The following is a 26,397-nucleotide window of genomic DNA, read 5'->3' on the forward strand; positions in this document are numbered from 1 at the left end:
TGGGAAAGATTTTCCCCTTTTTAGAGAGAGAATGGGGGAAGCTAGAAAACCCTCTCACCCTATCTGCATTTGGAAGTTATGCTGCAGATGTGACACCTGGAGCTTCAGGAGCCATCTTGTGACTATGAGGGGAAAACCCAAGAGAACTGCAGAGAAGCTGACCAGAGCCCTGATAGGATTATTGCTGAATTAACCAACCCAGGAATCACCTACCTCCAAATTTTTTATTGCTTACCATGTGCTTACCATGAGCCAGGTGCTGTTGTAAGCACTTTTCTCATATCAATTAATGGAATCCTTAACAACCCTGAGTGTGAAAATGATACATGTCATCTCTCTGCACTTGTACCCCAGCCCCTCCACAGTCCAAGGCATCAGAACTGGCTCTGTTTCCTGCAGGAGCAGCCTTCCCATGCTCTACTCAATGCAATCTAAGCGTGTCTCTCTGTGAGACAAAGGGCATGATGTGTGTACTGTTGGGATAAAGAATAGCCAAAAGATAGCAAAAGGCCTCAGAACTAGTGAGCTCTCTGTCTGTAGGCCACAGGCTGTGCTGGCACTGGGTGTGTAATAAATGTCCACACGGTGCCACATGTTCAGGACGTTCTCAGTGGGTGCCTTTCTTGGCACTCAATAAAGCTGCTGCTGGGCTCCCTCACCCTTTCCTTTCACCCCCTCACTGGCCACTCTACTATCCCTCCATTGCTTCCCTCTCCCCCTCTTCTCTAAGTCTCCAACAATGGGATATCAGAGGAAGAGAAACACAACATGCCTCCCCCACCCAAAAAAGCCAACTCTGGCGTGACCGCAGATTTTTAAAATCTGAATTTCTGGGCAGCAGAGTCCCTAAATATTAACAAGTACTCTCATCAGCCTGTTGTATCTTCAGAATGAGCTTTCTTTTCAGGCTGTCTGTTCCGCCAACATAAGCTTAGCCATCCCATGAGAGAGGCCCTGACAGCCTCCTTCATGCTCTGCACCAGGGAGATGCACACATCCCTCCTAGGCACTCTCAGCAGTCACCACGCCTTTCTTCCCCCATCTTCACACTCTCATTCACACGCTCTGAAATTGGTCAGCATTGGCTCAGCCCCTTCATTTGGACTCAAAGAACACCACAGGTGCAAACAGTTTACACAGACTTTATTTTTCACCCATTGAGGTGAGCACACAAAAATCTAGGCAGGCAGAGGTCTATGAGATGCAGTGTCACAATTACCTGCCCTGGTTCACAGACACAGACCACGAGACTCGGTGGTGAGGGAAAGGGGTCTTGTTCTTACCACAAATTGCTATGGGATTATCACAATGACACATTTATTCCTGGTTCTATTTACATCACGGAGTGTGGAGAGGGTACATTTCTTACACTAAAAATATATACTTTGGAATCTCTAAAACAAAAAAATATCTCTATCTCTACATGAGACCCACTAGAAAGAAGAACATAGAAAACAAGGGAAATGTACCAGCACCTCGAATTGTCCCCTCCCGAGGGAAGGTTGCTCTGTTCTCCACCTGACACCATTAGCTTGGAAGGGCAGCCAAATCTAACCAATCAGACAGACAGACACAGATAAACAAGAGGGAGGCTTTATGATCCTGGAGGAGTGAATATAGGAGAAAGGAAGGAGGAGGAGGATTTTGGCCTCTTCTACAAAATGAGTAATTGCACAATCAGTTTGGTGCTTCTGTTTCCAGCATTATTGCACATGTGAAAAGCCTGCATGTTGAAGTCAATTGCAAACCTGCTAAGTGAAGCCCAAGCTCCGCTGATTTCTGCTGGGCTCAGAAAAGTGCCGTGAGTGGGTTCTCTCTCTCAAGAAATATTAATGCCATCAGCTAGAAGAAAAAGTTCTGTATTCTCCAATGCTGAAACTGGGTTAGGTTTAAGAAAAATGCTATTCCTTTTCTCTTCAGAAGGATCAGAAACCATTCCCTTCCCTTTGAGCACAGAATCTCCTAAAAGAATTATGCCTATGGATGAATCATTCCATTTTCTGAATTTCCCTGTTGAAAAGGTTCATATAACACTCCTTTCCTCTTTTCGCACTTCAAGCAGTAATGTAGTTCCTTTACATCTCTTTTGGTTATGAATATTACCCTCCTTTCTGATGAAAAGATGTTAACTGACTCAACTGCCATTCTCTATAATTAATATTAAGAGACCAAGAGAACCAAGAATCATAAAGGATAGGCTTAGTAGAAAATCATTTCTATTTGGCTTTGAAATGTGCTTTTCTGCTTACACTGAAATATGGATGAAACTGAAGCCTTGAGAATTCTTAGTCCCTCACCCTAAATAGGGGAAATAACCATAAAGTCTCCTTTCAAAAAAGCCCCGGGACTGTCCAACTCCTCACCATTCTCACCACCCCCAGCTGGTGGTGGTTTTAGGACCTCTGACCAAGAACTTCTTTCCTCCAAAGAACTTGACAGACTGAGGAAAAGGCAGAAAAGAGAGGTGAAAGGGGTGCTTGAAAAAGCCGAGACAGTAAAGGAGGGAGGAACTTGGACGATGTCTCATTTGGCCACCTCGGGTCTGCTGAAAGGACTTCTACCTAATGGCAGGCCCAACACCTATGACCAGAAGAAAGTCAAAAGAGCTGAGAGGTTCAGTGCAAGGTTCCTGGATGCCCTGCTAGGATGTGGCTTGGAAACCTGAGAAGTTCAAGGAAAATCCAGGAAGAAACTGGCAAAGACAACTATAAAGTCCTGGAAGGAGGTGCTGACTTCCTTACAAAATAAATTTAGAGAAGCTGATAAAGCGACAGAGAGAATATATTGATAGCATTTCTGATGCTCGTTGAAAAAGCCAGGGGCTCTGGGGCCAAGCCTACTCCTATGCTTCAGGAAAACTCGAGACTCAGAACATGGACATTGAAATCAACAGAGAAGATGCAGGGAGAATTACTAATTCCTTTACTAAGAGGGAAGTCTGGAGAGTTGAGTGGGTAGAAAATAAAGTAGGACTAAGAACTATCTTTTTTGAACAACCAGAAACTACAGATTCCCCAAGCCAGAAATTTCTTGAAGGTCACAGCTATCATAGTCTGAGATATCAACCAGGCCTGGGACTTAGCACACACCAGAATTTTATCAAACATTTATGATTAATTTAAAAGCCAATCACTGGCCGGGTGCAGTGGCTCAAGCCTGTAATCCTAGCACTTTGGGAGGCCAAGGCGGGTGGATCATGAGGTCAAGAGATCGAGACCATCCTGACCAACATGGTGAAACCCCGTCTCTACTAAAAATACAAAAATTAGCTGGGCATGGTGGTGCGCGCCTATAGTCCCAGCTACTCGGGAGGCTGAGGCAGGAGAATCACTTGAAGCCAGGAGGCGGAGGTTGCAGTGAGCTGAGATCGTGCCATTGCACTCCAGCCTGGCGACAAAGAGACAGAGCGAGACTCCATCTCAAAAACAAAAAACAAAAACAAAGCCAATCACATCCCAGACAAAGAGAAACAGTGACTCTTCACACTGTCTTTTAGAAATATATGGTTTACTACCCCACTACCCCAAATCCAGGTCTCTACACATAAAGAGATGGGGACAGGAGCTGTATGTGGAAAGATCACATCTCTTGGCAATCCTGTCTTCAGAAGTTGGAAGTCACATCTAGCCACAAAGAGCCAGGCTGTGTTTTCTGCAACCAAATATATTTGGCAATTTCACAGTATATTTCTGCTGGTCTTCACCTTCTCTCCAGACCTACCCTTCCCTAAAAGTTATGGCTAGCAAGTAATCCACCCACTTGGTAAGTCCAGTTGTTTTCATTTAGAGCTAAGATCCCACCCACCATCATTTTCTCAAATCTCTGGCCTACCTCCCTTCCTACCTCTATACCACAAGCTTATCAGGGCATTGGTCTGCCAACACTCAAACTGTTTCTGAAATCTCCCATTGTCATAAAAGAGGTGCACCACTTCCCTGGCCCAAGCAAATGTGGACATGGAAATCACCTAACTACCTGCCTTGCTTTCCACTCCTAAATTTGTTTCTCCTTCATGCTGAGTTTAAACATCTTTTCCCATAGACGAATCTGTATTTGTTCTCAAACTACTCTTATCAGAGAAATCCGAGATGGGAACCCCCTAGATGGGAGAATGGCCATATTTTTTTAATGTCCCTCCAGATAGGTACACAAAGACTGGTAATAACAATGAAATCTTATGGCTACACTCTTATTTGTCAACATACACACATGAAAATGCACATGTGTGCACACACACCCACACACCCACTGCTGCTGCTTCACCTCTACTCATTTCCTACCCCAAACACTGCCCACCTTGACTGTTTTGCCACAGTCACCAGCCACAGACCTAAGCAAGAAAGCAGCCAGGACTCGGGTTGAGTGTTTGGTGGAAGCTGGACAAGAGGAGGGAGTAAGAGTAGGGAATGGTTCCTACCACAGAGATGAAGCAATGAAGCTGGCTATTGTTTGAGAAAAATTTAATGGCCTAAAAGGGTTGGCATGGCCTTCAAAAGTAACCAACAGACCCAGCCAAAGGAAACAAAAAGAGGTCCCCTCAAGATATGGAGCACACATCAGTCTCCATATCCTTTGGGGAAAGCCTCCTACTTATTCCAGTGCAAGTCACAGGTGCCACGCCCCCTACAGCAGAGGGCCATATTCCAGCCTTGTTAATACTGTACAGTGATAATGTGTGGCACCACCATACCAAATTAACAACGTGCACAATGATTGTGTCCAGCATCATATCATCACTACGGCAACCTGTTGATGATAATGTAAGCCAAGCTGACAGAAGGTCTGTAAGCTGGTTACCAGCGGGATATGGAACAGACACATGCAAAATTCCAACAGTCCTGGATGACACAGCTCATAGGCTTGGATCATATCGTGCAACACTACGTACTCTTAGTGCTCTTGACAGAGATTCGAGAGAGAACACCTATGCAAGGGCTGTTGAAAACAGATTTGATACATTCAAAGCTGCTGCAGGAACCAGGGACACACACATCAATTGCCCACAGCTTGGTGTTTCTGCCTATGTTGCAAAAAAGGTGGGATACCCTGGTGTCATAAAAGCCTGATTGCAATACTGTCTGAAAAAGTTGGAGGATCTGGACAACCACTAATGGTTCAGGTTCATCAAGTGGCCCAAGAGTCACAGATGACAACACTTGTGATGATAAATAACTTCCTTAAAGATTTCGAGGCCGGGCACGGTGGCTCACGCCTGTAATCCCAGCACTTTGGGAGGCCGAGGTGGGTGGATCACCTGAGGCCAGGAGTTTCAGACCAGCCTGGCCAACATAGTGAAACCTCATCTCTACTAAAATACAAAAATTAGCTGGGCGTGGTGGTGTGCACCTGTAATCCTAGCTACTTGGGAGGCTGAGGCAGGAGAACCACTTGAACCCAGGAGGCAGAAGTTGCAGTGAGATGAGATCGCACCACTGCACTCCAGCCTGGGCGACAGAGTGAGACTTTGTCTCAAAAAAAAAAAAAAAAATTATGACTCCACACTCATTTTGATTCCAGGAGTAACTGATGAAATCCCCAAATTCAGAGATGCTTGGAGATCCCTTGAGAAAGCCATCAGTCCCATGTGGTTTCCCTATGTGAAGGCAATTTGCCATCCAGATGCTGTGAAAATCACCACGACAGCCTTGCCTTGCCTCCGCAGCACCGTACCATGCCTCAGAAACAAGCTCCACCGTGAGAAATTACCACCAAGGAAAACCAATTCCAGGAAGAATTCCTGAAACTAAGCTCAAGGATGCATCTGCTGAAAGCTCAGACAGGTTGACCAATCAACATTCACAGATAAGCAATGGGAAATCCTGCAATCATGTGGACTGACCCATGAAATCATCCAGGCAACTCTTGGAGACAAAAAAAAGAAGAGAATCACCATCATCTGCAACAGGCGACAGTCCATAGGGACCCAAAGATTTTAAAAAAATTGAACCTCACAAAGAGATCCAACAATCAGCTAATGAGTCCAAGGCCACAATCAGTATCCAGTGAGAAGCAATGTCAGACCACGAGGATGACAGGAAATCACCACGCCCAAAAGGACCGGACTAGACAAAACCACCCATGCCCCGTGAGCACTTGCCATAAGAGATCCTGGTGCCATCTCTTTCTCTAGCCACACAGGAGGAGGGCTGCACTTCCAAGACAGTTTCAACTGAAGAGGTTATCCTTAAAGTCTCTTGCATGAAAAGAAAGAGAGGGGACAAAGTTGAGTCTGATGTCAGTAGTGAACTGGCTGAAACACTAGATTGATCTGGCATCTTATAGACGGCAAGTTTGATACAGTGTACTTGGCCTTTGACATATTAGCAAGCATAATTGAGAAAAAATTCAAGATCCTCGATGGAAAGGTCGAGAAACTTCAAACTGATATATCATTCATGCATTCGAGAGCCATCAAGGAATACCTCCTATTGGGAAGTTTTTGTTTTTGTTTTTGTTTTTGAAATGGAGTCTTGCTCTGTCACCCAGGCTGGAGTGCAGTGGTGCAATCTCGGCTCATGGCAAGCTCCACCTCCCGGGTTCACGCCATTCTCCTGCCTCAGCCTCCTGAGTAGCTGGGACTACAGGCGCCTGCCACCACGCCCAGCTGATTTTTTTGTATTTTTAGTAGAGACAGGGTTTCACCATGTTAGCCAGGATGGTCTCGATCTCCTGACCTCGTGATCCACCCGTCTCAGCCTCCCAAAGTGCTGGGATTACAGGCGTGAGCCACTGCGCCTGGCTGGGAAGTTTTATCCTGCATCACTTGCAGGGATATCAGACCCTCCTCCAGCTGTCCTCGTACCAGCTGTGCAGGCTGCTGGAATCACTATTGGGACCTACAATCCCTAGAGTGACTAGTGACCACCATGCACAAAGGTGAACTGCAACTGTACGGAGGCAACCGAGCACCACACCCACAGAGCCAGGATCATCCAACCCATTCGCCCAACCCCAACCATCACCTCGTGGCAAAACCACCCAAATCCCTTCCCATCTTCACTCACGATCTCCCCCATCGAGTTCGCCCCAACAACACACCAAATTATATATTTTTTAAAGTAGCTAACATTCCTAAGGCGCAGTGATCTGGGAGGGTCTAGCTCGAGAAGTACCCTAAAGTGCACAGGTGGTCCTATACCTGCACTACACAGAGTTAATGAAGGCTCCTCCCCTCAAGCAGTCAAGGCAGCACAAGACATCAGTGTGTTAGGAGAGGCATTTTTCTGAGTGATACTCTCACCCAGTTTTGATACACTCCTTACAGCTGTTCTGAGGCTAGGGAAAGAGGTGAAATGGTCATCAACCCCACCACACAGAGGTGGCAGGAAAAGATGGGAGGGTCAAGATAGAGCAAGAAAGGGGAGATGTTCTCAGGGAACAATGAAGATGAAAAAGTGGCAAGCTCAAGGAGGCAGCCAGAGAGGGACAAGGGAAAAGTCTGCAAGAAAGCTTATCCTCCTGACAGGCTGCCTTTTAATTCATCCCAATTAGGCAGGTAAATGAGTACAATTACTATAGTTATCCTAAAGTGCTAAAATGTGAAGCTTTGGCTCATGAAGATTTTAATGCCCATATAGGTTCTAAGAAGCATGACCTATCCTGTCTGCACCATATATATATATGAAAGGAAGCTAAGGCTGTGCCCAAAACAGCCTTGTGATAGAAATGAGACAAACCAGGAACAATACCCACGATTCAAAGGAACATCATTTTAATATCCGAAAGTAGCATAATGTTCAGCCAATAGGCATTGGTACAACCATACATACTGCTTGTTTACAGCAGGCATCCCTTCTGAGTGGCTGGCATCTGTCCTGTACCAGTTGTTAAAATATTTTGAAAATCATCTCTGTATTAAAATAATTGTGGCCCCATGAGATAGGGAATATGAAATAAATGAAGGATTCCTTTAACATCAAAGGTCTTTAGAGTAAAACTAGAATACATTAGTATATTTTAAAAGTCTAAGGAATGCAAAATTCAATAAAGTGATATAACCAACCCTTCACCTAAGAAAGAAAAACACATCGGGGAACTTCCCACTGTACAAAGATTTTCCAGGATGGAAAACTAACATGATAGAATTATCTGGGTGCTAATGGGCTTGCTAGTTACATTCTGTGCACAAAGGAGGGAAAGGTTTATAAGCACTGGATCCCAAATACTTTATATTCATTGCAACATAGAAGAGAAGAGAAAAACTATAAATGTAGTTTTAAATTAAATACCAAAACTAATTTCACCACTTACAGTTCATTTCCCAGTGTGACTTTTTGCATCTGAGAGCCAGAATGTTTGTCAACCAAAAGAAATCCATGATGATGAAGAAACCACATGGCTGAAGGTGATTTTGGTCCATTGAACTGATGATCGTTCACTACTAAGGCAGCTAAGGAGACAGTACGTAAGCACTTGGATCTCGCCAGGATGGAATTGGAATGTATCCTCAAGAGACAGCAGCAAGAAATCGAAGAGTCCCGCAAAATGGCCAATAAAAACATCATATCCTCCTTTCTATTCACAAACAACTATTATCAAATCTTTCCCAGATATCTAGAAAGCAGACACTATGACAAATCTTCAGGCTAGGAAGTCCTTCCTGGTATCTAAACTAATTCCGTCTGTTGCAATCTAAACTCAATCTCTTACTCTATCCTCAATGAAAACCAAGAGACGCTGCTCATCCTCACTTACTGTTGATTTTCCCTGGATCCCTTTCCTATCTAACCGACACAACTCAAATGTCCCTTCTTGGCCTTTGTATCATCCAAGGTTCTTGCCAGTTATGCAGGCTGCTGCTAGGGAGTGATGGAGATGCACCCAGGTCAGAGGCATCTTCCTGGCTGTGGTGGCAGGCACTGCCAATGCCCAGATCATGGATCTTCCTGGTAGCCGACTCCTGACAACCTCTGGGTCTGACCAGCATCCCCCAGGGGAGGTAATCAAACCAAGGCCCAGGGCTGCCTAGGAGCCTGAAGACACTAAGAGCACTGGAGAGCCAGAGAGGATGTCCTCTCTGATCCCCTCCTACTCCCCACTCCATCCTTTAGGAAGAGGGACCTCACTGAAGGACTCCTCAGTGGCAGAATGAATCCATATGGCTTGGCAGGCCAGCAGAGAATTTCACAGAAAACGTCTGGAAAATGGGAAGCTAGGTCTTCAATGGTGGCCGTTCTAAACAGAAAAAGAAGGAAGAGGAGAAGAACCAACAGGAGGTGGTCTTCTGCTTCCACATTCACATCTGGTGACTGGCTGCTGCTATGGGGATAGCTGGATGCCCTCCAATGCACACCAAGAATAACTGAATGCTTCGGCATGGCTTTGAGATGACCAAGGACAGGGCCAGACTTGGTCTTGCTTCTTCTCTGAGAGACTCGCCATTTTCTCTGTAACCAGAACTTCCCTGAGGCACCACACGGCCCAAATCTTCCATCCCAGCAAAGACTCTTAGTTGAAGAGACTGAATAAAAGTGTTACAATTAGACAAAAAGGGAACATATGATTCATTCCTCCTTTTAACACAATACTTTGAAGATGTCACCACAATTTGGATCTGGCTATATTTTAAGTTCATTTACAAGTAGACTAGTTCTCAACTAAAAATAACCACGTGCGTTATACATTTCGACAGCTGCCTGGATTTTCCTCCGAAGGAAACAAGATTCTATATTTCACTCACATTCAGCAGAGATTCATTTTAACCCATTCGATGAAGACATAAATCACCACTACCACCCACTGGTGGCTGTGACTTTTCAGAGCACTTCAATTTCTCCTCGGAGCAGCCTCAGGAGTGGGGCAGTTAGTTATTATTATCTCCATTTTCCTGCTGAGTAAACTGAACACCAGAAACAGTGGTCTGTCAAGTTATACATGGAATTAACCGAAGGACCAGGTTTCCTAATTTCTAGCTTTTTTTTTTTAACTAGAAAAGTTGACTTTAAGAAGGCCTCAGATTTTGTCTTCAGTTATTTACTTATATTTAAATGGTATTTGGACTAAATTATTCAAGAAATTTTGGCATATAGCCTACCTCAGTGCAGGCAAAAATGCCTCAAGTTCTTCCATTTTCTTCATTAACCTGATTAAGGTTGATCTATGCTATTAGTAAATGATACACAGTATTTGGTTTCAACACAGAAAAACAGTTACGGCCGGGTGCAGTGGCCCACGCCTGTAATCCCAGCACTTTGGGAGGCCAAGGTAGGAGGATCGCTTGAGTACAGGAGTTCCAGACCAGCCTGGGCAACACAGTAAATCCTCATCTCTATAAAAATACAAAAGTTAGCTGGCAGGGGTGGCATGCACCTGTACTCCCTACTTGGAAGGCTGAGGCAGAAGGATTGCTTGAGCCTGCATGGCAGAGATTACAGTGAGCTGAGATTGTGCCATTGCACTCCAGCCTGGGAGACAGAGAGTGACCGTCTCAAAAAAACAAAAAAAGAAAAAAAGGAAAAGAAAAAATTAGAAAGAAAAAAAAAGTTACAATTTAATATTTCAAATATCTTTACTTGTTGTTAGTTCTCATTATGTAACAAGGTAAATAGGTTAAAGAATGTATCAGTACTATCAACACTATCTGAATATTTTAGCAATTTTCTACTTTGTGTGGTTGTAGTAACCAGAGACATGCCCTTTAGATTCTGAAAGAGAACTAGAAAGAGGATTAAAGGAAATAAACAGGCAAAGCAAATTTATATGCCAAAATAATCCCTTCCTGACCTTGGACCTGTGTAAACGGGCTGCTTAAAACACCCTGACCAAATATTTAGAAAACATTTTTTCTTTTCTAAGGCTTATAGCTATTCTTATGTGGTTAACGGCAGTTCCTGGAAGTGCTATTTATTACACAAATTCCATTTTACAACTAAAACACATTTTACCTTCAATATTGCCATTGTCAAAAGCCAGAAATAAGTAAAAATCAGATGTTACAGTTCTCTTTACCTCTTTTCCTTTGCATTTCCAGAATTCATACTGAGAGCTTTCCAGACTGTAGTTTTAGGCATTTCATCAGATATATTAATCTCAGAGGGGTCACATCTGAAATCAATGATTAGGACAGTGAATGTCAGACATACAAGTAAAATACATAGCACAGTCTATAATGATCACTGTCCCACAGAAGGGAGAGGATGGGGTTTGAGACCACGCAGCCAACAGCTCTCAGGAATTCTGGGAACAAGATGGTGTCTGATCTTTCTTCTGCAGCCACTGAAGTTGGAATGGGAAGAGGCAAGGTGGCCCATGAGGTGGTGCTGAAAGCTGGGCTGATGTGCCAGGTGGCAGCCAGTCCTGCCCCCACAACTGTGCACTCCTCCGAAGGGCCTCACTGCAGATGCTGCTGACAACGCTATGATATCAACAGTGCAGCATCAGGAACTACCACTTACTGAGCACTTGCCGTATGCCAGCCACTTTTCATTCATTTTCCCATTTAAACAGCCAAATCTCTTCTATTCATAGTTCACAAAGGACTTTCCTAATATCTTAACTATAATAGCAACAGAGATTATTAACATCCTCATTTTGAAGGTGCAGAAATGAAAGCTCTCAGAGCTAAGTGACTATCCAAGGTCAAACAACAGCAAGTAGAGAATCAAGACCTTGAACCCAGCCCTTGGTTTCCTAGAAACAGAATAGTTTGACGTTTTCTGCAAGCCAGATTATCTCCTTCTAAAATGCCAAGAGAGGAGGCAGCATCCTGTTAAAGGGAAAACATTGTTCCTACTTTGCCACCAAGTAAATCAAGCTCATGGCTCCTTCCACAACAACACGTAGAAAGTTTATTAAGAACCAAGACTATTATTAAGAAAAAGACTGTCCTAATTTCCCCCACAGCATAAACCACAACCAACTCAATGATTCAGCAGTAAATTCTTCAGAATCTCAATGACCCAGATATCCTGCTGTCTTCCTTCTCTGCTCCCTCTTGACCTCTAGGTTTTTCAGCCTATGGTACCTAGAGGTACACAAATGCTATGTGTACCTCTTCCAATTCAGAAACAAGACACCAGGAGTAAAACCATGAATGGACCAATTTAGATTCCTGTCATTTGTGGTGAGCAATAGGTTTGATAGAGAAAGGCTCTAAAATCATTGGCAGAAGTAAGGAATTTTCACGATCCCAGTTCAATTCCCCCTTGCTCCCAGAACTACAGATGCCACAAGCCAGGCTAACATTGACTATTTCTCCCTATCCCCAAAAGCTTGCCCAAGCATTGGATTTCATGCCTACTAGGCTGAGAACTCTCTGGAAATAAAGACCATATCCTTTTCATCTTTGGAAGGTGGCAAAGAAAGGCAGAAGGAGCACTGGTTTGAGGAATAGAAGAAGACCAGGGTTTGAATCCTAATCTTTCTATTCAGCAACATTGTAACTTTGGATAAATTACCTAAAACCCTCTAAGACTTAGTTTCTTCACTTATACAAATGTGGAGAGTGATATTCATGTAAGTACAGGTTAACTGACAACACGTAAGTAAACCCGTTAGCACAAAACCAGCACAAAGGAGGCACTGAGTACATTGGCTTTCTTACCTCTCTTCTTGTGATTCCCATAACCTGATACAGTGCCTGGTACATAGCAGGTATTCAACGAACAATGAGATGGACAAGGTATTTTCACAGGATGGAACTGGGAGGCTGAATGTTTAGCTCTTTACGCTAGCAGCTGCATTTGTGACACCACCACCACCACAAAGCCAGAACACTTAGAGAACAACCCAAAAGTAAACTCCTTGGTGTTTGGAAGTTTTACCTGCAACTGATGTTCTTTCCAGGACTACTTAGTAACTTCCTGCTCTCTAACGGAAACTTGTCTCCCCCAATTTCTAACATTTTCTCGGCCTCCTGGAAGAAAAAGAAACATTATTATATCTTGGACCAAGTAAGACCATAAGTTCATCAGCCCATTCTTCTACCACAATTTCTACCTAATTTCATTGTGCATTTATTATAAAGAATATAATTAGGTTCTTTCATAGATTTGAGTTACCACAAAATGAGAGACAACCAGATATTTATACATGTGGAATGGCATTCAAAAAAGAAAAAAAGAAAATGTCAATCTGAGTAAACCTCTAGATCTAATGACCAATTTACTACGAATATAGCAGACAGAAGAACATTTTAAATGACACCAAGGGACACACTTAGCAAAATCTAAATGGTGAGAAGCCCTAGAGGTCAAAAATCCTGTTTCTTCAACTTTAAAAAAATGGAAAGGGAACCCCTAAAAAGATTTAAGACAGATATCAACCAATTGCAATATATGGCTCTTCTTTGGATGCTAATTCAAATAAACAAATTATTAACAATAAGAAGTCTTTTCTTTCTACTTTTGTAGGTTTAAAATAATCAATAAAGTAGGCCGGGCGTGGTGGCTCACGCCTATAATCCCAGCACTTTTGGAGGCTGAGGCGGGCAGATCATGAGGTCAGGAGATCGAGACCATCCTGGCTAACACAGTGAAACCTCGTTTCTACTAAAAATATAAAAAATTAGCCAGGTGTGGTGGGGGCACCTGTAGTCCCAGCTACTCGGGAGGCTGAGGCAGGAGAATGGCATGAACCCGGGAGGCAGAGGTTGTAATAAGCCGAGATTGTGTCACTGTACTCCAGCCTGGGCAACAGAGTGAGACTCCATCTCAAAAAAAAAAAATAATAAAAAAATAAAATAATAATAATCCATAAGGTAAAAGATCTCTACGAAGAGAACTACAAAACACTGCTGAAAGAGGTCAGGCTGGCTGGGAGCAGTGGCTCACGTCTGTAATCCCAGCACTTTGGGAGTCCCAGGTGGGTGGATCACGAGGTCAGGAGCTCAAGACCAGCCTGGCCAATATGGTGAAACCCCGTCTCTACTAAAAATACAAAAATTAGTAGGGCGTGGGCCAGGTGCGTTGGCTCACGCCTTTAATCCCAGCACTTTGGGAGGCCGAGGTGGGCGGATCACGAGGTCAGGAGATCAAGACCATCCTGGCTAACACGGTGAAACCCTGTCTCTACTAAAAATACAAAAAATTAGCCGGGCGAGGTGGCGGGCGCCTGTCGTCCCAGCTACTCGGGAGGCTGAGGCAGGAGAATGGCGTGAACCCGGGACGGGGAGCCTGCAGTGAGCCGAGATGGCGCCACTGCACTCCAGCCCTGGGCGACAACAGAGCGAGACTCCGTCTCAAAAAAAAAAAATTAGTCGGGCGTGGCGGTGCATGCCTGTAGTTCCAGCTACTAGGGAGGCTGCGGCAGGAGAATCCTTGAACCTGGGAGGCGGAGGCTGCAGTGAGCCGAGATCACACCACTGCACTCCAGCCTGGGCAACAGAGCGAAGACTCCATCTCAAAAAAAAATAAAATAAAATGAGGTCAGGCACAGTGGCTCATGCCTAAATCCCAGCACTTTGGGAGGCCAAGGCAGGCAGACCACTTGAGGTCAGGAGTTCGAGACCAGACTGGTCAACATGGCAAAACCTCAACTCTACTAAAAATACAAAAATTAGCCCAGGCGTGATGGCAGGCACCTGTAATCCCAGCTACTCGGGAGGATGAGGTAGGAGAATCGCTCGAACCCAGGAGCAGGAGGTTGTAGTGAGCTGAAATCACGCCATTGCCCTCCAGCCTTGGCGACAGAGCAACACTCTGTCTCAAAACAAACAAACAAAAAACACACTGCTGAAAGAAATCAGAGATGATTTCTTTTTCAGAGAATCATTTCTAATCTGACTTCTTTTTCAGAGAATCATCTCTGATTTCTTTCAGCAATGTTTTGTAGTTCTCTCTGTAGAGCGCTTTCATGTTTTTGATTAGGTATATTCCTAGGTATTTCATTTTCTTTGTGGCTACTGTAGTTAGGATTGTGTTCTTGGTTTGACTCTCAGCCTGGGTGTTATTGGTGCATAGAAGTGAAAGGGCAAAGGATATGAACAGACACTTCTTAAAAGAAGACGTACAAGCGGCCAACAAACATATTAAAAACTGGTCAACATCATGCATCATCAGAGATGCAAATCAGAACCACAAAGAGACTCCATTTCACATCAGTCAGAATAACTATTATTAAAAAGTCAAAAAATAACAGACGTTGGCATGATTGTGGAGAAAACTGAACACTTCTACACTGTTCGTGGGAATGCAAATTAGTTCAGCCCCTGTGGAAAGCAGTTTGGAGATTTCTCAAAGAACTAAAAATAGAACTAGCATTAGACCCAACAATCCCATTACTTGGTATATACCCAAAGGAAAATAAATTGTTCTGTCAAAAAGACATCTGCACTCATATATTTATTGCAGCACTATTAACAATAGCAAAGAAATGGAATCAACCAAGGTGCCCATCAATGGTGGATTGAATAAAGAAACTGTAGTTTCTTGGAATACTACGCAGCCATAAAGAGAAAAAACTATGTCCTTTGCAGCAACATGGATGCAGCTGGAGGCCAGTACCCTAAGTGAACTGACACACGAACAAAAAACCAAATAATGCATGTTCTCATTTATAAGTGGAGGCTAAACATTGGGTACACATGGACACAAAGATGGGAACAAAAAACACTGGGGATTCCAAAAGGCGGAAGGCAGGGGAAGGGTTGGAAAACTACCTATCGGTTACTATGTTCACTACTTGGGTGACAGGATCATTAGAAGCCCAAAGCTCAGCATAACTCAGTACACCCATGTAACAAAGCTGCACATGCCCTTAATCTAAAATAACTTTTTTTAGAAATCCATAATAAAATGTTTTCTTAGAAAATAATCCGGCTGGGCACCGTGGCTCATGCCTGTAATCCCAGTACTTTGGGAGGCCGAGGCGGGCGGATCACGAGGTCACGAGATCGAGACCGTCCTGGCTAACACGGTGAAACCCGGTCTCTACTAAAAATACAAAAAACAAGCTGGGCGCAGTGGCGGGAGCCTGTAGTCCCAGGTACTCGGAGAGGCTGAGGCAGGAGAATGGCGTGAACCCGGGAGGCGGAGCTTGCAGTGAACCGAGATAGCGCCACTGCACTCCGGCCTGGGCGAAAGAGTGAGACTCTGTCTCAAAAAAAAAAAAGAAAGAAAATAATCCCACTAATTTAAAGAAAATAATTACAGAGAAAAAACTATCTGTACAAAGATGTTTAAAGTAATATAAAACAACCGAAAATTTTAACAAAGGAAAAATATTTAAATTAAATATGAGATAATACTATAGAACATTATACATCCATTTAAAAAATAGGATCGTGATACAAATAGAAACATGAAAGTGTCTTATGAAATCAGGTTGAGGGGAAAAATCAGAATATATATGTGCTATATATATAAATACAAACTCACAATTATATAATTATCATAGTTATATGAAAACTATGTTAAAAAATTGAAAACAACATAAAGAAATGAACATGAATGTTGGCTATGAGGTAGAGAAATTTGGGGGTCAAGTCTTCATCTTTTCCTTTTTATTTCATTTAGCTTTTAAAATAATTTTATAAAGTAACACGTGATAACAAATATGTACTTACTTCAGGAATTTCGGAAAATAAGGAACATAATGTCTACCAGCCACTCAAACTTAACATCCAAAGGAGATCTCTTGATTTTCCTCCTAAACCTGCTGCTCTCCTTGGTCCTCCCCATCTTAATAAATAGCACAACCATTCATCCAGTTGTTCAGTCCAAAAATCTGAAAGTCATACTTGATTCCTCTTTCACCCACGCCCACCATCATTAGCAAAACCCGTCAGCTCTATCTTCAAAATAAGTACCCAATTCAGCCACTTTCATCACCTCTACCTTAACATAAGCCACCCTCCCCTGTTGCCTGAGCTGCTGCCAGCCTCCTAGCTGGTCTCCCTGCTACCACTCTGTCCCTTCCAGTCTTACGGCTTTCTTGGTGTTCCTCAAACACACCAAGCTCATTCCTCCTCAAGACCTTTGCATTTTCTCTACCCCTGCCCTGGAATGTTCTTACTCCCAGATATTCTCATAATTTGCTTCTCACTTTATTCAGGTCTCTACTCAGATGTCTCCTCAGAAGTCATCGCTAATCATCCTAAATAAAGTAACTCCCTCACTCCCTACCTTCTTAAAACATATCACTACCTAAAATTATATATAATGTGTGTGTGTGTGTATGTGTAGAATTATAGCACTATAACCAAGAAAACAAATATAGACTTGTTTGCTTGTTGACAGTGTCTCCTCCAAGAGAATGTAAGCTCCATGGGGTGAGTCAGGGACTCTCTCTGTCCTGTGTACTACTGTATCGGGAACAGTGACCAACAGAGTAAGGATTCAATAAATATGGAGGAAGGAAATTAATCAAAAAATGTATAATCTTACCAACTAGAGAGACATAGAGAACCACAATAAACATTCTGGTGTATTTTCTTCCAATCTTTTTCATGTGTGTGGGGGGGTGCACGCATGCACGTGTGTGTGTGTACAGTATGTGTATATGTATATGTTTTAGTAAAAGTGAGATTCTTTGACAGTCTTACTGTATGCTCCATTTTATATTCTCTATGTTTTTCACATCAAATGTCAGAAACATGTCCACGTATCTTTTTTATTTTTATTTTTTTGAGACAAAGTCTTGTTCTTTCGCCCAGGCTGGAGTGCAGTGGCGTGATCTCAGCTCACTACAACCTCCGCCTCCTGGGTTCAAGTGATTCTTCTGTCTCAGCCTCCTGAGTAGCTGGGATTATAGGCATGTGCCAACATACTTGGCTAACTTTTTTGTATTTTTAGTAGAAACAGGGTTTTGCCATGTTGGCCAGGTCTCAAACTCCTGACCTCAGGTGATCTGCCTGCCTCAGCCTCCCAAAGTGCTGGGATTACAGGCATGAGCCACCACATCCATCTTCTTCTTTTTTTTTTTTTTTTTTTTGAGACAAGATCTCTCTCTGTCGCCCAGGCTGGAGTGCAGTGGTGTTATCTCGGCTCACTGCAATATCCGCCTCCCAGATTCAAGCGATCCTCCTGCCTCAGCCTCCCGAGTAGCTGGGACTACAGCACACATCATTGAGTATCATTACAAAACACTTATCATCAAGTATTTTTTAAAACTTTATTTTTAGACAGGGCATGGTGGCTCACGCCTGTAATCCCAGCACTTTGGGAGGCTGAGGTGGGTGAATCACGAGGTCAAGAGATTAAGACCATCCTGGCCAACATGGTGAAACCCCGTCTCTACTAAAAATACAAAAATTAGCTGGGCATGGTGGCACGCACCTGTAGTCCCAGCTACTCAGGAGACTGAGGCAGGAGAATCGTGTGAACCCGGGAGGCAGAGGTTGCAGTGAGCCGAGATCAAGCCACTGCACTCCAGTCTGGAGACAGGGCGAGACTATGTCTCAAAAAAAAAATTTTTTTTAACTGTTGTACAATATTCCATTGGAATATATTTACTTTAATTTTCTTTTTTTCTTTATGTCACCACAATTAAAATATTTTGTCTACATTGATAATTATATCCTTAGGATAAATTTAAAAATTAGAGTTGCTGGGCCAAAGGGCATATACGTTTTTAAGACTCTAAGGTCAAACTGTCCTCTAAAGAGATTGTATTACCTTTTTTTTTTTTTTTTTTTTTGAGACAAAGTCTCACTCTGTTGCCCAGGCTGGAGTGGAGTGGCGCAATCTCGGCTCACTGCAACCTCTGCCTCCTGGGTTCAAGCGATTCTTGTGCCTCAGCCTCCCGAATAGCTGGGATTACAGGCACCTGCCACCACGCCCAGCTAATTTTTGTATTTTTAGTAGAGACAGGGTTTCACCACGTTGGCCAGGCTGGTCCCAAATTCCTGACCTCAGATGATCCAACCGCCTCAGCCTCCCAAAGTGCTGGGATTATAGGCATGAGCCACTGCGCCCAGCCTATATTACTATTTTTAGTGTATGAGAAGCCAATTTCAATTACAGTCTTGCCAACACTTGTTTTTATCTTGTAAAAATCTTTGCCAATTCGACAAGTAAAAAAAGTATTCTCCTTGTTTAAATTTTCATTTCTTTTTTATTTTTTAATATTTATTTTCATTTCGTAAAATCCAGATGCTGCACAATCATTTCTTTGATTATTAGTGAGAATGAAATTTCTGTCATAAGGCAACTGGCCATTTGTACTTCTTTTTTGTAAATTATATATGTCAATTGCTCATTTCAATTTCATATTATTCTTATTAATTTATAAGAATTATTTGAATAGTAAGGATATTAACACGGCTCAACTTATCTGTTATTTTAAAATTTTGTTTAGAGTTTTGGATGCCTGAAAGCATCATATTTTATGTGGTGAATTCTATCAATATTCTCTTTAAAGTTTTCTTCCATTGACTTTATATTTTATAATTGTTGAAGCTTATTTAGAAATACAAGATTTTTAAAGTTCAAGATATTAGGGGAAAAAAAAAGTCTTCTTTTTTTTTTCTTGAGATAGGATCTCACTCAGCCTAGGCTGGAGTGCAGCTCACTGCAGCCTCAACCTCCTGGGCTCAAGGCATCCTCCCACCTCAGCCTCCCAAGTAGCTGACTACAGGTATGTGCCACCACATCCAGCTAATTCTTTTGATTTTTTTCTTTTCTTTCTTTTTTCTTCTTTTTTTGTAGAGACAGGGTCTCATTATGTTGCCTAGGCTAGTCTCAAACTCCTGGCCTCAAGTAATCCTCCAGCCTCAACTCCCAAAGCCCTGGAATTACAGGGATAACCCATTGTGCCTGGCCTAAAAAAAAGTCTTTTAAAAGTTTTTTCAAAGGACACTATTTTAGGCACTAACTGTATTTGGAAACACTTCCCAGCTCACTCATTTCTTGGTCTGGTATTTTTATTTTGCTACACATTCTTTCTTTGCATATATAGGCCATTTATTGAGGGTCCATTGTGTAGATGACAAGATGCCAAGTGCTGAGGGAAATGAAAAAAGACAGAAAGTCCTATGCAAGTTATCTTTGCATGGTGCCAACCACAGCACCATTTGCAATTAGATACATTACAAACATTCTAGGAAATAATGGGCCTTATATATTTGTCAAATTAGACCTTTTGAAAGAATGTGAGCCATTGAATCTGCTGATAAGGGCATATTGTATGTTCACATTCTAGGTATGAGCCTGGTGAGTAGATTGTAAACAAAGGAAAAAATAACTGGCTGTCAAACCCAAAAATGAAGAACAGACAGGAGCAAGAATCCCTAATCCATTCTTAGCTGAGAACATCTTTGGGGGTAATCTTCCCAGCTCCTAAATATAACCCTCGGGATTCCAGACATGCTGACTTTTCACATGGCCCTTCCTATGTTCTGTAATTTGAGGCCCCCAGGCATACAGTTGGTGCAAGGACTATGACCTCTTCCTCCTTGGCCTTCTTTTTGGCATCATCCAACTTCTTCTTTTTGCTTTCAGGCATGAGATCATCTAACCAGCTCAGCTCTCGCTTAGAGAAACAGAGATCCATGACTTTCCTGACAAAGACCAAGGCCAAAACCTGAAGAAAAATAAAAAACGAAAGTGAATGAAAGGGACTAATCTCTTTCCTGGACTTAAAAGCAAAGCCTTATTTTCACAGCAGACTAGGACATTTCAAGCAAAATCAAACTCATAATAATCCTAACAGTCACCATTTATTGAATGCTTTCTTTGTGCCAGGTAACACATGTTACATACAGTATTTTAACTATCATAACAGCTCTACGACTTAGAGAGCAGCTAACTGGATTCTGTCATTGAAAAGATGAGCTCATCATCTGCAGATGGCTAGGGGTCAGCAGGAAGGCTGCAGGACAGCAGGTGGGTAGAAAGCCTCTGCTGGAGCTGGGCCATGGTGGGACCAGCCACAGCCACCCAAGCATTCCTCACAGTGGGATGATGGGTTCTCTTAGAAGACCATCTTTATTCCCTCTGATCCTTTGCCTATACATTCCCCTACCCAAATCCTTGCTTTGGGCCTGCATCATGTGTCTCTAGTGGTTTTCGTCTCTGCCCTCTGGCCTGGCCTGACACTCACTTTATAAATGAGGAAACTGAGGCCCAGAGAGAGAAAGTGACTTGCCTAAAATCTGACAGCTGATTTCCCCAATAAAGGTATGTCCAGGGCATCCCAATTGCTGCTCCACTTTCTTTCCATGAGGGCCATTTTAGCCAAAGGAAAACAAAGAATTAATCCTGCCTGGGTGGACTGGTGATCATCAGCTATAATTGGTGACTGGACAAGGAATGAGGCAAATCAGGCTTATTAAATTCAAGTACATTTCTCTCTAATTTAGTGACCACTTTCCTAATACATCTGGAATTGATAGGATCCCTTCTAGGAGTTCCCAGTAATTTGCAATTTATTTAACCCATGAACATAATACACGAATACAAAGCCTTATATGTAGTCTGACAAAATTGAGAAACCCACCAGGAGGGTGTGGATCTAGAGGATTAGAAAAAAATTAAAGATAGAATTTCCATATGATCCAGCAATTCCACTCCTGGCATATACCCCAAAGAATTGAAAACGGAGACACAAACAGATATTTGTACACCCATATTTACAACAGTATCATCGACAGGTGAATGGATAAACAAAATGTAGTATTTACATACAATGGGATACTATTCCATCTTAAAAAGGAAGGAAATTCTGACACATGCTACAACATGGATGAACCTTGAAGACATTAGCCAAATGAAATTAGCCAATCACAAGCTGGGCGCAGTGGCTCACGTCTGTAATCTCAGCCCTTTGGGAGGCTGAGGCAGGTGGATCACCTGAAGTCAGGAGTTTGAGATCAGCCTGGCCAACATAGTGAAACCCCGTCTCTACTAAAAATACAAAAAATTAGCTGGGCGTGGTGGCAGGCACCTGTAATCCCAGCTATTAGGGAGGCTGAGGCAGGAGAATCGCTTGAACCTGGGAGGTGGAGGTTGCAGTGAGCCGAGATCATGCCATTGCACTCCAGTCTGGGTAACAAGAGTGAAACTCCATCTCAAAAAAAAAAAAAAAAAAAAAAAAAAAAAAAAAAGAAGAAGAAAGAAAGAAAAGAAATTAGCCAGTCACAAAAGGACAAATTATGTGATTCACTTATACGATGTACCTAGAATAATCAAATACATAGAGACAGAAAGTAGAATGGTGGTTGCCAGGGGCTGAGGGTATGGGAGAATGGGGATTTAGTGTTTAATAGGTGCAGAGTTTCAGCTTTGCAAGATGTAAAAAGTTCCAGAGCTGGAGGGTGGTAATGGCTCCACAGCAATGTGAATGTACTTAATGCCACTCAACTGTATACTTAAAAATGGTAAATTTTAAAGTTATAATATTTTACCATTAAAAAATAACAATGATAATAAGAATTTATTTTTTAAAAACCACCTCACCATCATTGGGAAAACAATGGCAGCTGGAGATGCCTTGATGACCCACAGTAGGACGAGACAGGTCAACTGGATGAGGGTGAAGAGGTGCACTTTGCGCAGCGGCACATGCCGCAGGTAGATGAAATCTGGCTGGTGCTTTGCAGGCATCCCAAAGAGCTTTAGACGATCAAAGAACTGAAAGGAAAGAACTGGCATTTATTTTCAGGAGGGCACTCTGGGTCAGAAGCTTTGTTAGACCCATTCATATCTCTTACATCACCTGCTCTGAAAGGTAGGTAACACCATTTCCTCTGGACAGAAATGGAAACTGAGACTTTAAAAGACCAGGCAATTTGGCCAAGGTTATTAAGTGGCAAAGTCAAAATTTGAATCCATCTTTTCTAATTCTAGGTCCAAACTTCTTTCTCCTATCCCACTCTGTGTCTCCTAAGAGAGCTCTTTCTCAGGGAGTGTTGAAAACAAAATAAACCAATTACATCTTTTTGCTTATTATCAAAACCAAATCTCTTACTTGTTTTAGGAGTTTGGAGCTATTCATTGATTATTTACAGTGAAAAGATAAAATAAAACCTCATAACATCCTAGATATATAAAAAATGATCATCCTTACAATAAGGAAAAAAGAGAACCAGAGATTAAATAACCTGCCCAAGTTCATAGTAGAACTCAGTATATAAGACTGGCCATTGGACATTCCATTCAAACAAAAAATAATCAGCCTAAGTTATTATATTATCTGGAATACCCAAGTTATCAATGATAAGCTCCTGATTTTTCTTTTTGAAAGACTCAGAGCAATAGTTGATGGATGGAAAAATGCAGAGTATAACAAGAAGTGACATCTCCTTACCAGGAGCAACTCCCACTATTCCCCTATCTCTTCTGCCAATGAACCCTCCCCCAAAGTTAAATACCCCATTTTTACACTTTAGCCTGGCACTAACCTAGATCTGTCCATGAGTGAAAGCCAGTTTGGTTCTTGATCAACCTTTCAGATCCAAGTTTACCAGCACCTGGCAAAGCACCTAATGTTTAATACATGCCGAAAAAATTGTCTGTTGAATAATTAATGAATGACTGGAGCCATGACATCAAGCCAGACCACCCTGGAAGTCTCTGTACTCTCTTGCCAACATGGCTGTTTTTCTCCCTGTATCCAAATACATGTCTAAAATAGCCTAAGTGGCAAGACTAGGAAATAACTTTCTCAAGAACTGGTTGTGCTTCTCTTGGGGAGCTGTCCTTCCCTAGACAGGACATGCAAACTTGAGTGAGAAGAAACTGCCCTGGCTGAACCATACAATACCTGAATTCCCTGTAGTGAAGAAACTCCCATGTAGAGGAAAACTCCATAGAGTACCGGCATTGGAATAAACTGAAGACAAAAGGACAAGAAAGGCCAGAAATTAAATTTGGTATCACAGCACACTCAAAACTATATAAACTTTTATATCTCCAAGAATGAAACAAAGTCACAAAATAGCTGCAGACACATTGCATTAGTTTCTGCGCCTGTAGGTGACTTAGGAGTAGAAGCAAAAGCAGAAGCCGACAATGATAAAAATCATTTTGTTCTGAAACGAAATGATTACATGTAAGTTAGACCTCCCATCTCACCCATCTGGCTCTTCCTCCTCCATGGGGATGGGCACACATACACACACACACACACACACACAAACATACCCCTCTCATAGAAATAATGCCTTTTAAATCTTCTGCAATCTCACAATCATCTCCTCAGGGATTTGATGCATTTTAATGTGAACCAAAAAAGCTTCCTTTTTTACTGACCAGTGGCTTGAGGGCAAGAGTGGGGACATATCTTATCAGAGAGGTAATGGTCTGTGGGGAAACACCGACATTATTATACTGCACTTGAACATCCACACAGTATTTGAACATGACTTTCTGATCACATCATGTCTATCAACCTAGGTAATCTTCAGATGACTCCAAGGTAGGGAAATTGGGCCTATAGAACCAAGGCAAGGGAAGTCTCAGAGCTGAAAACTAAACTGGACTTGTTTTATTCTAGGGCTAAAGAATATTCCCAAACCTGATTCTTCCCTCCAGACTAACACAGGAACAGAAAACCAAACACCGCAGGTTCTCACTCATAAGTGGGAGCTGAAGAATGAGAACACATGGACAGAGAGTGGAACATCACACACCAGGGCCTGTCGGGTGGTGGGCGGCAAGGGGAGGGAGAGCATTAGGACAAATACCTAATGCATGTGGGGCTTAAAACCTAGGTGATCGGTTGACAGGTGCAGCAAACCACCATGGCACATGTATACCTATGTAACAAACCTGCACGTTTTGCACATGTATCCCAGAACTTAAAGTAAAATTTTAAAAAACATAGAATTAGAAAATCCCCCATTGGATTTTATGTTCCAGCTGTAGAGTGATTAGACATCCCAATTCGATGTTGTTTGTGAACTACTGAATAGTTGTCCTAAGAGAATTGTCCTGAAGCAGCTAGGGGAAAGCCCGGGGATGGCCACTGCCATGCCTTCATGGTTCTGTCTTGGAGAAGCAGCAATGTTTAGGCTCTTCCAGATGATGCCTCAACCAGGTGGGAGTGAGAGTTGGGCTGGGGACAGGGAATATGAGGTGGGAAAGGGGCGTCAGGAGAGGTGGGTGGTAAGGTTGAGTGGAAAGTGAGGGGACAGGAAGATGGTTCAGAAATCCTTCCCATCCCTCTCAGTTCTCACCCTTGAAGGGCATTTGTGGTACAGGCTGGGGTGTTTGAAGATTTGCCAAAAAGAAGGAAAGATGAGGCAAGGGAGACAAGGCAGTGCTCCAGAATGGTTGGCGCCTGGGAATACAGCCGTAAAGTTTCCTTCTCACCCCAATCTCCCAGATGCAGGCCTTCCACCCACAAAACAATTTTTTAATGTTCAAAGTATACTCTATCTGTACCAAAAAAAAAAAAACCCTCTCTTTTAGCCCCACTTCTCATACTAGCCACTGCCATTTTTCCATCTTGCTTCGCAGAATAACCTCTCGAAAGGTTTGCCTGCAGTCTTTATTCCTTATCTCCTATTCACTCTTTAGCCACCTGTAATTGGATTTCTACTCTACAGTTCCACTGAACTCCTTCTCTGATAAGATACCCCCAACTCCTGCCTCAAGTCACTGGTCAGTAAAAAAGTTCCATGTTAAAAATACACTAAATCCCTAAGGATTTGGAAGATTTTTTGAGATGATGGAAGATTTAAAAGGCATCATTTCTGTTAAAGAGGAGTGTGTGTGTGTGTGTGTGTGTGTGTGTGTGTGTGTGTGTCTGCCCATCCCCAGACAGGGATGGAGGAAGAGCCAGCCATGGAGGCCTGTAATTTAACTTACATGTAATCATTTCATTTCAGAACAAAATGATTTTTATCATGGTCAGCTTCTGCTTTTGCTTCTACTTCTAAATCACCCACAGGCAGCAGAAACTAATGCAATCCACTGACTCTGCTCTTGTCAGATAACCTGAGGCCTCCAATGTTGCTAAATCCAATGGCCTTAGCTTAGTCTTCATCTTCCAAGACGTGTCTACCCAGTCCCTCTTTCTTGAAACATTTTCCTTACTTGGCTTCCCTAATACCACATCCCCCTAGTTTTCTTCCCACCTCTCTGGCAGCTCCTTCTGAGACTCTGTTGCTACCTCGTCCTCTACCCAACCTCTAACTCTGCTCTTCTCTTATGTCTCACTTCTCTTTTATGTCTTCTGTTTTCCCTGAGTTCTCTCATCTATTCCCTCGGCTTTCAATACCACCTATGTGCTGTTCACTCCCAAATTTATACCCAAATTTATATTTTAGTCCAGAACCCTCCTCTAGCCTCTTCACTTAGATGACTCCCAGACATCTCACTCCAAATCTGATCACAGCCCCACCCCTCACAAAAATCATACAATCTTTTCCATCTTAATAAATGCCATCACTCTCCACCAGATGGTCAAGTCAGAAACCTAATAGGCTTCTTCGATTTTTCTATTTTCCTCACCCCATTCCAGATCCAGTCAACAATTGAGACCTTTGGGTCTCCCTCCAAGCTATACAGAAGCCATGCC

General features: G+C 42.7%; 1 protein-coding gene across 3 annotated transcripts in view; it reads right to left on the reverse strand.

The window, feature by feature from the left end:
- Positions 1–1,126: 1,126 nt before the first annotated feature.
- Positions 1,127–26,397, reverse strand: part of SLC4A8 (solute carrier family 4 member 8) — a 134,634-nt gene continuing 109,363 nt past the window's right edge. For 2 of the 3 annotated variants that reach the window (XM_055294793.2, XM_055294792.2), the window contains 6 exons: positions 23,638–23,706; positions 22,332–22,505; positions 20,320–20,457; positions 12,762–12,853; positions 10,948–11,043; positions 1,127–9,460 (listed from right to left, as the gene is read on the reverse strand). In XM_055294793.2, coding sequence (XP_055150768.1) covers positions 9,448–9,460; positions 10,948–11,043; positions 12,762–12,853; positions 20,320–20,457; positions 22,332–22,505; positions 23,638–23,706 — 582 coding nt within the window. In that variant the 3' untranslated portion in view covers positions 1,127–9,447. Of the gene's footprint in view, positions 9,839–10,947; positions 11,044–12,761; positions 12,854–20,319; positions 20,458–22,331; positions 22,506–23,637; positions 23,707–26,397 lie in introns of all 3 variants that reach the window. The other variant, XM_063610480.1, reaches the window with a different exon arrangement.

The sequence above is a fragment of the Symphalangus syndactylus genome, chromosome 10, assembly GCF_028878055.3.
Source record: "Symphalangus syndactylus isolate Jambi chromosome 10, NHGRI_mSymSyn1-v2.1_pri, whole genome shotgun sequence".
NCBI classification, from domain to species: domain Eukaryota; kingdom Metazoa; phylum Chordata; class Mammalia; order Primates; family Hylobatidae; genus Symphalangus; species Symphalangus syndactylus.